At 39.0% G+C, this 11,475-nt stretch overlaps 1 protein-coding gene across 1 annotated transcript; it reads left to right on the forward strand.

Moving 5' to 3' along the window:
• Positions 1-1,066: 1,066 nt before the first annotated feature.
• On the forward strand, positions 1,067-11,113 carry LOC110101618. The gene is made up of 3 exons (XM_020829586.2): positions 1,067-3,156; positions 3,764-3,960; positions 10,707-11,113. Exons 1-3 carry the CDS (start codon positions 1,069-1,071, stop codon positions 10,840-10,842), a joined length of 2,421 nt encoding a protein of 806 aa, XP_020685245.2. The 5' UTR covers positions 1,067-1,068; the 3' UTR covers positions 10,843-11,113.
• Positions 11,114-11,475: the final 362 nt, after the last annotated feature.

An 11,475-nucleotide genomic window follows, 5' to 3' on the forward strand; every position in this document is an offset into this window, starting at 1 on the left:
ATAGCGCAACTATAGCGCAACTATAGCGCAACTATAGCGCAACTATAGCGCAACTATAGCGCAACCATAGCGCAACCATAGCGCAACCATAGCGCAACCATAGCGCAACCATAGCGCAACCATAGCGCAACCATAGCGCAACCATAGCGCAACCATAGCGCAACCATAGCGCAACCATAGCGCAACCATAGCGCAACCATAGCGCAACCATAGCGCAACCATAGCGCAACCATAGCGCAACCATAGCGCAACCATAGCGCAACCATAGCGCAACCATAGCGCAACCATAGCGCAACCATAGCGCAACCATAGCGCAACCATAGCGCAACCATAGCGCAACCATAGCGCAACCATAGCGCAACCATAGCGCAACCATAGCGCAACCATAGCGCAACCATAGCGCAACCATAGCGCAACCATAGCGCAACCATAGCGCAACCTTATATTTCGTAATTATTTAGCTTAAAAAAGTTTAAAATAAAAAAAAACCAAAAAATTGAAAACCACATTGAACATATATTCTAGTTTTACAACTATTACTAAACCCTAAAACTTAGAAGATAGCGTAAACCTTTCGTATCATTTGCTTCATCCATTTACGAAGAGAAGAAGCGTGAAAAATCAGAAAATAAATATTTGAAAGGAAACATTGGTAAAATTATAAGTAAACCAAACCCTAAAATTTAACGGCAATATAACTTTAACGCAACGAAAGCGCAAGTAAAGCGCAAGTAAAGCGCAAGTTAGGCGGAACCATACCTCTTCCTGATTGCTGGTCTTCTACAGTATCGTCGTCTACCTCCGGCAGGAATAAGCAAATGCAGAACCGAAGGTAATGGAGGAATCCGAGAGCTCGAGTAACAGTGAAAATGTCGCTCGAAAATAAAATGCGCGGCGTTTCCATTCTTTCTTCGCCAATAGAATAGCGTTATCGGGTCGGGTCGCTAACTCTGACAAGACATAAAGCGTTAATATTAAATTAAAAAAACGACTGACAGATGGCGCATTTTTATTGGCGACCGAACGGAGAGATTGGCTTCGGTCACCTGACCCAATAATTTGCCCGGAATGAGAGCACAGAAGCGGCGGAGCAGCGGAGCCGCAAGCATGCAGGCGATAGCGTCGGTTGCTAAGGTCCAACCTAAGTTAAACATCGTAAAGCAGAATCCGACCGTGATTGCAGCCGCCGCTGAGGTCCAACCGACATCAAACTCTCTTCGATCGGAACCCCTGCTTTACACAAGGAAGAGAAAGACGATGCCGAGCAGTCCTCCAGCTCCAGTTCTTGCCTTGGCCGTCCCGGTGTACGGAAAGAGGGTTAAACCCATGAAGAAGAAGATGAAGACGGTTCCAGTGCTATATCCGGCGTCGGATGAGGGCGAAGAGGTGATCGATGCTGTTCCCACCCACCGTGATGGAATTAGAAGGTGTAGACCCGAGCTGCCCTTTTCGAGGAATTGGAGCAAGCGTGTTGATTCGATGGAAAGGGTGGCGGCGGGGGTGATGAGGGTTAAAGCTAAGAGAAAGGTGAAAAGTGTTCGGGTGTTATCCACCTCGTCGGATGAAGAGGGCGATGAGAAGAACGATGCTGCTCCCATCTGCAATATCGGCATTAAAAGGCGTGGATCTGAGTTGCCCTTCTTGGGTAAGGTTAGCAAGAGCGTTGATCCAATGGAAAGAGCGGTGGCGGCAAGGAGGGTTAAAGCCAACAGGAAGAGAAATTCGGTGTTATCTCCGGTAATCAATGAGTTGGGCGAGGAGGAGATTCATACTTTTCCCACCTGCAAATGCTGCTTTAAAAGCCTTAGAGCTGAGTTGCCCTTTTCCCATAAGGGGAAAAACAGGGGTGTTGATTCAATGGAATGGGCCGGAGATGTGATTAATGTTGAAGGCAAGAGGAAAATGAAGAATGTTCCGGAGGTATCTCGGGCAACGCATCAGAAGTGCAAGGAGATCGATGCAGTTCCAACCTGTAATATCAGTATTAAAAGACGGAGATCTGAGTTACCCTTGCTGAAGAAGAGGATTCGGAGTGTTGATTCAGAGGCAATGATGGTGGCTGGAATGGGTGGGGAGAATGAGGATCCAGCTAGTTCAATATACACCAACGACAAGGTGAAGAAAGCCTTTGCAACTGCAAGCCTTCCCTCTCAAGAATGCCGAGAGGCTACTAGGAGTGGGAGGAAGTGGAAGAATTCTTCGTGGATACCAGCTCCCGCCCTAAACAATGTGGTTTGGACTCCGGCTGAAGCTCTTGTCTTTGCTGAGGCGATGGATGGGGTAAATCTTGAGGAGTTGGGGATATCTCAACAAATGCCCATCACTAACTTGAACAGCAAAAAGAACATCACTAGGAGAACTAAGAATAAGTCAAAGAAAAATATTGAAATGGTGAAGATAATGATAGGGGAGGAGAACGCAGGCGAGGAGGAAAATCCCTCTTGTAGCAATGGTGGTATTAGTAGGCAGAGCTTGGCATCATTTGCTAACATGGTCAATACTTTCCGTTACACTGGAAACAGGAGTCTTCAAGAGCGCCTGAGCTGTGTTGAATCTGACATTGCTGCTACTTCTGCAAATGTTACCTTCTCTACAACTTCCAAAGGTGAAAAAGCCTCCTGCAATGGCACAAGAGCAGCAAATGTTACACTTAAGGAAACAGAGAACAGGAACAGGCTCCAACAGTCATTTTACTCCCTTAACATCCCTGAAACAACTCCACATATTGCAACCACTAGCTCTAAAGCAATAAATCATAATAAGAGAAGCAGCACTTTTGAAAACAGTAACAACGTCGTAGCGGTAAACCCATCTGTCTTCAAGATAATGAAGGGGCGGCACAAAGCGGAAGCGGTACATGCTTCTTGCCTTGCTCTATCTCGTGAGCCTCCCTCTCAGAAAACCAAAAAACAGAGGAAGATGGCTTCATTTCCGGCAACAGATGAGGTTGACAAAGTACGCAGGTCTGCGAGATGTAAACACAGAGAAACAATGAAAAAGGCACAGAAAATGCAGGATTTCTACCGTAGGGTCAGCCCTGACAATAATTGGGTACCTCCAAATTCTCCTTATGAGCTATTGCAGGAGGATCATGCCTTTGATCCTTGGAGGGTTCTTGTAATATGCATGCTTTTGAATCAAACAACAGGCGAACAGGTGACGTTAGTACACTGGTGTTCTCATGTTTTCTCTGCTTTTTATGAGATAGCTTGGCATGGAAAAAATTAGTTATTTAAAGATTATCTTTGTATGTATCTAATCATCTATGTCAAATTTTGTCTATAACTGTTGATGTTATGGACTGAAATTGTGTTTCTTCATGCCTGCTTGATGACATGAATGTTATGCTATGCTTCTGGAATGAATGAATGAATTTAGAGTTTTTTATAATCATTCTCTGCATGATGAGCTACCAGTATTTGTGTTTTGTGCGTTCGCAAATATACAAATGTATTTGATTGTATTTTTTTATATTCCTACTGAGTTTCACTATGATATTTGTTGGGACACTGCAAGCTTTTCTCTTTGAGTCTATAACTTGCTTTAATACTGAAAACAAATGTCAAGGTGTAGCTCAATTTTGCCAATGTTGATTTTTTCACATTACTTTAGTATTGCTTTCTGAAAGACATGTACTTCTAAGTAAATTGATGACCACAATTCAAGGCAATGGAACTTTGTGCTTTAGAACTTTTCAGAATGTCAAAGCATTAGTTTGAATTTTATGTGTGCTAACTGTGACATTGTTTTTCTTTCTACGTAGGTCAAGAAAATTTTACGACGTGTATTTCTTTTATGCCCAACAGCTGAGGCTGCGGTCCACGTCCCTATGAATGAACTTCGAACTGTCATTGAATCTCTTGGTTTACAAAATAAACGTGCCAGAGATATCCGTGAAATGTCACGTCAATATCTGAAAGATGGGTGGACTTATGTGACTGAGCTTCATGGAGTTGGCAAGTAAGTAATATCTTTGCCCATTAGGATATACTTGGGTCTTGCATTTCTATAATATTGGAATTCCATACAACTTTGACATCTTATTATAATCATTTTCATTTGGTGCAAATCCTCTTTTTGATTTTTTTTTTTTTTTGTTTGGAAGGAATACATTTAGCAACCCAATTAGATATAAGAATGCATTCAAAATATAATACAACAACAACAACATCAAGCCTTTATCCCACTACGTGGGGTCGGCTACATGAATCCTTTTTCTCCATTGTGTCCTATTAAAAGTCAAATTCTCGTTTAAATCTAATAAAGAAAGGTCATTCCTAATATTTTCTAACCAAGTCTTTTTAGGTCTACCCCTACCTTTCTTAACATAAGTCAAATCTAATACCTCTACTCTCCTAACCGGGTCATCGCAAGGCCGCCGTTTTATGTGACCAAACCATCTAAGGCGACTTTCTCTAATCTTATCTTCTACTGGAGCTACTCCAACCTTTTCACGTATATGCTCATTTCGTATCCTATCTCTAAGGGTAAAGCCACTCATCCACCTGAGCATCCTCATCTCTGCCACACTTAACTTAGTATTATGCTTCTCTTTTAAAGGCCAACATTCGGCACCATAAAGCATTGCAGGCCTCACTACCATCTTATAGAATTTTCCCTTAAGTTTGAGGGGTACATTTCTATCACATAACAAGCCCGATGCATTCAAAATATAATGTAGGGAAACAATTTACACCCTTAGTGGGTGATTAGGCTAGTCATCCCCGTGATGGGCGGCTACATTTGTAAGTCGTCCACATAGCGAGTGGCTAGTTGTCGCCCCATTTCAAACTTTTTTCTTTTGGGACTCCTCTTTTTTTTCATTTTTTTATATCTAAAGCAATATGTTTTCATTTCAATAAGCTGTACGTAGTAGCTTTGTTTGTTCATTGAAACGAGCATGAAATCAATAGATTTACACGAGCAAAAATTTCCTCTATGATTCATGATCATGAAACCCCATAAAACTTTCATCATTTCGTCATTGTTCTAGTTCCTTGCATTGTTATATATAATTTTGGGAATGGTCTAACTTGCAAAATTCCATTTTGAGATCAAGGGTGTTGCCAAATGTTTTGATTATATATATTCATTATTAATTTATCACACCAATTCAAGAAGTTTTATGTAAGTAAAAATTTCATGTATAAAACACTCATGGACACAATTTTGCACAAAGCTTTTGTTGTCTTTTGTCCTCTCATTGCATGTGCTATTTGCATGACCAAATATGGTCTAGGATGGTTGAAGGTTGATATTTCTTCAGAGTTTTTGCTGGTTCACTGATGAGTAAGAAAAGGAAGGGCGAGCCACCAAGTTGGTTTACTCGACCTAGGTTGGAGTTTGACTTACAAAAGAACTAAAAAAATATATAGAAGTGGACAGAATCAAGAAGTAACAATAATAATAATAAAAAAGATTTAAGTAATTTTGTTCGAGAATCCAAGTGCACTACGGGGGAGAGCAAAAGTGATGAGGACATCGTCAGCGATTTCGACACATGTACCATCAGGAGATGCCGGAGATCGACGGCCACGATCATGAGTTGTATTTTTGTCATTTTATGTAGTAGTTTATTTTATTTTTATGTTTTTCCGCTTTTGCCCTTGTGGGTATTTAGTCGCTATTGTAGCCTAAGGGGCATTTTAGTCTTTTGTTTTCTTTGTCATTTGGTGGCCTATATATAGGGCCCTTTTCTCTTGTAATAGGAGTTTTGATGAATGAAGAAATTTACTCCTTGTTCTCTTTGTGAGTGCACTTCTCCTAGATCTCTTAGTGAGTTCGACGGAGAAACTAGATCTCTTTGTGAGTTCTAGATTTCATCCAATTTTATTTTGTTGAGATCTGATTTTGAAGAAAGAGAGGTGAGTGGAATCATAGCAACGAAAAATCCTCAGATTTTAGCTCTTCCCTTCCCTCCTCTTGTTGTCGCCGATCCCCCTTGGAGCCATTTAGGCCGCCGGCCTGCAAGGCTCAACCCGCCAGCCTGCAAAGCTCCTCCCGCCGGCCAACTCTCCACCCAGCAGCTCGCCGACCTCCTGCAAGATCCCTTGCCGCCGACCACCCATGAGCCCCTACCGCCGGCCCCCTCTCTCCCTCCAATTTTGAATTTCCCTCATTAATGACTTTCCTGATTAAGTCAAACTAAATTAGGGAATTAATCAAGGGAGTTACAATCTTTTGAAATTCAAATTTTCCTCCTAATTTTATTCAAATTAGGGAGTTACATGAGGCAATTAAAATCTGAAATAAAAATTCAGATTTTGATTAATTACTAGTGGTCCCCACCTACTTAAATCTCAAGCCTCTCCCCTCTCTACATGGCCGCCGGCCACTCCTCCCTCTCTCTCCCCTATTAATTCTCTTTTAATACCCCTTTAACCCTTCCCTCCTAAATTAATTTCAATTTCAGATTTTGAAAACTGAAATTAATCTCTCCACCAATTTCAAAAAATCTGAAATAAACTTCAGATTTTGTGCTTCTTCCCCCATAGCCTCACTCGCCCCTGCTTCTCTCAAACCGGTGAACCCCTCCCTCTCTCCCTAGCTCACAGCTAGCCCTTCCACCTCCCCTCTTCTATGGGATGCTCCATCAACTCCCGGCAAGAATGCATGGCGGAACTCGAATGGAACTTTGGGTTTGTACATGACGATCGAGATCAGTTGACATCCTCCAATCACCGTTCTTTGACGTGGGCTTCGACTTCGACGACACTATTGAAGATTACATCGACCGTATCCAGTACACATTAGTTGATGTGATCGACGAGCAAAGATCAAATGGACGTTGGATCATCATCGGACGACCGTCATCCTCCACCACTCCGGCCAACTATCCAAGAACGACGATGTTAGGCTCCTTCTTCCTCGGAGTGACCTCGGTTCTAATGTGGAGACTCTTCTTCCGCTAAAGCCTAGACTAGTTGAGCGTATGGGCTCCAAAGGTAAAAGTTCTCTTTATTAAATCATGGATTCTTGTGTATCGTCGTAGTTTTACAATTGCTCTTTGCGTTTTCTTGAATTGTTTGGGAATCGGTTTTGCTCTTCTTTGCCTAGGTAAGTTAAAAACTAAGAACTCCAAGGATCAATTCTTTTTATAAGTATTAATTTTATTTTGGGAACACTTCGTTAATTCGCTCTCTTTAATTTCTCAAGTAACTCCTGGATTGTATCACATAAAAAAGAATTCCCTAGAATTAGGGAAGTAGTAGATATAAGTTCTTGGTCTCTCCAGATTATAAGCGTTCAATCTTAATAAGTTAGGGTTCAAAATTCTCTCCTTGGGGCCAAGGAGGAGGTATTGGTATTTTGTTCTCCAATTTAAGGTAGTTTTGAGGTGGAGAGTGATGTGTAGGACATGGGTGATTGGCTTTGGTGGCAAGAGGATGTGCTACACGTGGCAAAACAAGGGCTATTAGGCGCCAAGTGGTAGTATTAGATGACCAAATGAATTATTGGCAGTTGGAGCTCGGTTGAAAAGATGACTGAGCGCAGTGTTGACATGATTGATGCTATCCTTTTGGCTAGGAAGCGGAAAAAAAGATGAACAAGCGACGAACGTAGGTACAAAGGAGGTTGTGGGAAATTGAGAATGGAGTAGCGTGCAATGAAGGTGACACTAGAGGAGGTTGTACTGAAGTCGGTAATGGAGGAAGCTGTATTGGAACAGAGGTTGTGATGAAGACATCAACATAGAAGGTCGCATCAAGGGAAACATCAAAGGAGGTCGTGGTGAATGAAGCAACGGAAGAGGTCATACTCCACGCAAGGAAGAGGAGGATGGAGGAGAAGAAGGTGATGTCCCTAGATGAATGCCATGACATTGTCCTTGGCAATGGAGGCATTAATGATATTTGCTGTAGAAGTTGCCATGGTATAGGTAAAGGAGGTGTTTGCTTGACATGCAATTGTTATAATGATGACATAAGAATTAGAATAAGTGACTAGTATCTAACTCCTTTGACTCATGGGCAAAATTCTTAGCGAATGCTCGAGTTGGGTCTCCTGAGGTATCTCAGCCTCAACAGGCTCTAACTCTGCTGTTAGATGTCGCAAGGAAATCAACAAGGGTAATACCGTTTACTCGTTTAGTTATGAATATGTTAGGTGACATTGTTGAGAAGTAGGATTGGAGGAGAAGATGATCTCCTCCGTAGAGATCAGTTTGCAGGCAGTTCCTATAGGCTCGACTTTGACGGCAATCTATGTTCTTAATTCTCCTCTGTTGTCAACCATGAGAGGCAGCATAGGTAACAGACACGAAGATACAGTCTATGAGGTTGAACAGTCTCTTAATTAGTAGCTCCAAGTGGATTACTATGGGTGATTAGAAGCATACACGATGACTATTGAAGAGTTGCATTTGGTGGTTGAGAAGCAATATGAGGAGATTCACATGTTGAGGATGATGGTTGTGAGCCACAATTGGGTGCTTGGTTTTGTGGAGACTCTAACGATATTGCAACCATTTCTTCCATGAGCATAAGATTATGACAAAAAGGGTTGAGAATTTGTTGCCAAAAGCATCTTTGGTCGTTTGAGAGTAGTTGCATTCTAATTGGAAGCGATTCCTTAGAATTTTTTACTACTTATGGACTGATAACGACAGATATGGCTATTTATGGATAGATTCAACAAGGGTTGTCTGCATGCAAGAGATTAAAGACCAGGTGGGAGTTTAAAAGTCTGGAATCTGGTATTGTAGTCTCCTATGAATGAATTCCAATTGAGACTACAACACATTGAGTTTAGTCTTTGTAAACTCAATTGATTATCCTGGCGTGCTCTTCCAAGCTACCTAACAATGAGGTGTGGAGCTTGGGATCTTCGTGGAGGTGAGGAAATGTCATGATCCGGCCTGGAGACTCGAATTAACGAGACGAGAACAGACGGTCAGACGTTTGACTAAATTTTCAATTAATAATTAATTATTTCCAATAAGCAGAAAGAGCCACTAAAACCTCAAATTTGAAATAAATTGAAATAAAATCATTTAAATACATTTCTTTTGGTGCGTCCGCCTATGATACACATTTTCACTTCTTCTGCTCATTTTAATTGATTGAATTATACATGTAATTATTTTTCAATAGGAAGAGTGAGTCATAAAGAACTCAGTGAGTAAGTCATGTTTCTAAACTACAGTAATTCAAGGCATTTGAAACAATATTCATGATCATTTTTCAAACATAAACTAATTTCATTTCAAACTTTCAATAATATGCATATATCATTATCCGTATCTTTAGTCATATCATTATCATTTCTCGTAAATAATATAACTGGCACAGGAGTCACCGTCTAAAATAGTACCAATGAAGATACTCATTTTCCATTTTATTTTCCTTATCCTGTTTGATAACATTTTTCATTAATGTGCATGGGTATATTGCGTCTCCAACCAATATCATAAGGGGGTGTACTCCATCAATCAACATGCACATGCAGGCATTCTATTTTAATCAAATCATTTCATATTGATCTATATAATAAACATCATGACATAAAATGGATGATATCTGTATAATATTAAATTCAATTGTTCCGGTTCAACATGATCAATGGTCTTTGGAATTAATATATCTTTAATTCATATAACATTAATAATAAGTAATTAAATAATAGCAACATTTGATGCATAAGATGTAGGAAAACAAATATCATTAATGTAATTAAAAGACATGAGTACTCACCTTGAACTTGGGAAATATGTTGTTTCACTTTTACTCTTTATTCTGATGACGGTAGATTTAATACCTAGGAAGACCTCATCATTAAGATTTAATTGATAAATTTATCTTATTTTCTCTAACTTGTTTAATTATAATTAATTTGTACGATTAACACCTCAAATATTATTAATTAGAATTGTTCTCATTCTCTAGAACTAGCTATTGATTGTACATAGACAGTTGTTATATTTACCTATATATTTCTCTCAATATATTACTAAAATTTAAAATAATATTCATAACCTAATAATTATTAATTAGTCTTTTAAATAACTTCCACCCTTATGTTTATTCTCTATCTATATTGGATTTGTAATATGAATTTTGCTCTTAAACCATTAGTTATTTCAATAATTAGTCTTGAAATATTATTATCATTAATTTAAATTTAACATTAGAAGATATGATCATGAATTTTAAATTACACTCAATAGCAAATTATTAAAAAAATATTCTAATAATGAATTTTGTCTTTAATAATAAAAAAATTCTAGAAGATATGATTAGTTTATCTGTTTCATCCAAGCTATGCTACATCAGTTTATATATATATATTTCATATGTGCTCAAAACACACGCATTACCACTGACCTTGATATGAAATTCTGCAAGTTGCTTCACGCTTGTTATCAAATATAGCGGTGTTAGCATGTACTGTGAGTCTCAGGCTTCCTTTGGGAGAGCTTTTTTACTACTTCTTACAGCAGCTTTGTAATTTAAAATTTTTAATTTTTATACTAAAAAGTGACTTTAAAAAGTGGTAAGAAAACCGTCCCAAACGAAACCTCAGTGTCTCGCAACGAAATGATGAAAGTTTTACATGAAAATCATGTCTGTGAGTTATAATGCATGAAATCTTTTGCTGACACAATTTTTTTCAATCACAATTTTTTTCAAATTACTGCTCGTTTCTTTGAATAGATTGTGTTATCGTGCAAAATATTTTCCTTAAAAAAAATCCTCTTTTCTTCTCAGGTATGCTGCTGATGCATATGCGATATTCTGCGTCGGTAAACCGGAGGATGTGGTACCTGATGATCACATGCTGGTGAAGTATTGGGAGTATGTGGTCCAGTGGAAGCGAGAGCAATACTTCTTACCAGTTGGCTAGCTATCCATGGCTCTCGTCTTAGCTACTCTTATTTATATCCAGCTCTACAGTTCAGCTGATCTACGAGCTATTTTCCAAGTATGTTTAAATTTAACCTTTGTAAATTGTCTATTATAGCATGATTATTAGTCTTTTTGATGGAAATTTTCATATTTGCTTGTTTTAAGTTGCATTTCTAATTTATGCTACATATGATGTTTACTATAAATTGCTATCCAAGTTACACTACTACTACTACAAGAAGTCTTTACCCACTATGTGGGGTCGGCTACATTAAGAAGTCTTTTCTCCAGTATGTCTTATTTAGAGTTAAATTCTCATTTAAATGTATTAAAATTTTATTTTTATTGTTTTCTAATCAATTTTTTTAGGTTTACATTTACCTTTCTTTAGGACAGGTCTAACACATCTAATCTCCTAATCGGATCATTGGAAGGGTGATGTTTTATGTGACCAAACCTTCTAAGGCAACTCTCTCTAATATTATATATCACTGGAGATGCTCCAACATTTTAATGTATATACTCATTTTGCATTCCATCTCTTAGTATAAAGCTGCTCATCCACTTGAGCTTCCTCATCTCTACAACACTTGACTTATTTGTGCTTCTCTTTTAATGGCTAATATTCTAC

The sequence above is a fragment of the Dendrobium catenatum genome, unplaced genomic scaffold (assembly GCF_001605985.2).
Source record: "Dendrobium catenatum unplaced genomic scaffold, ASM160598v2 fragScaff_scaffold_976, whole genome shotgun sequence".
Taxonomy (NCBI): Eukaryota; Viridiplantae; Streptophyta; class Magnoliopsida; order Asparagales; family Orchidaceae; genus Dendrobium; species Dendrobium catenatum.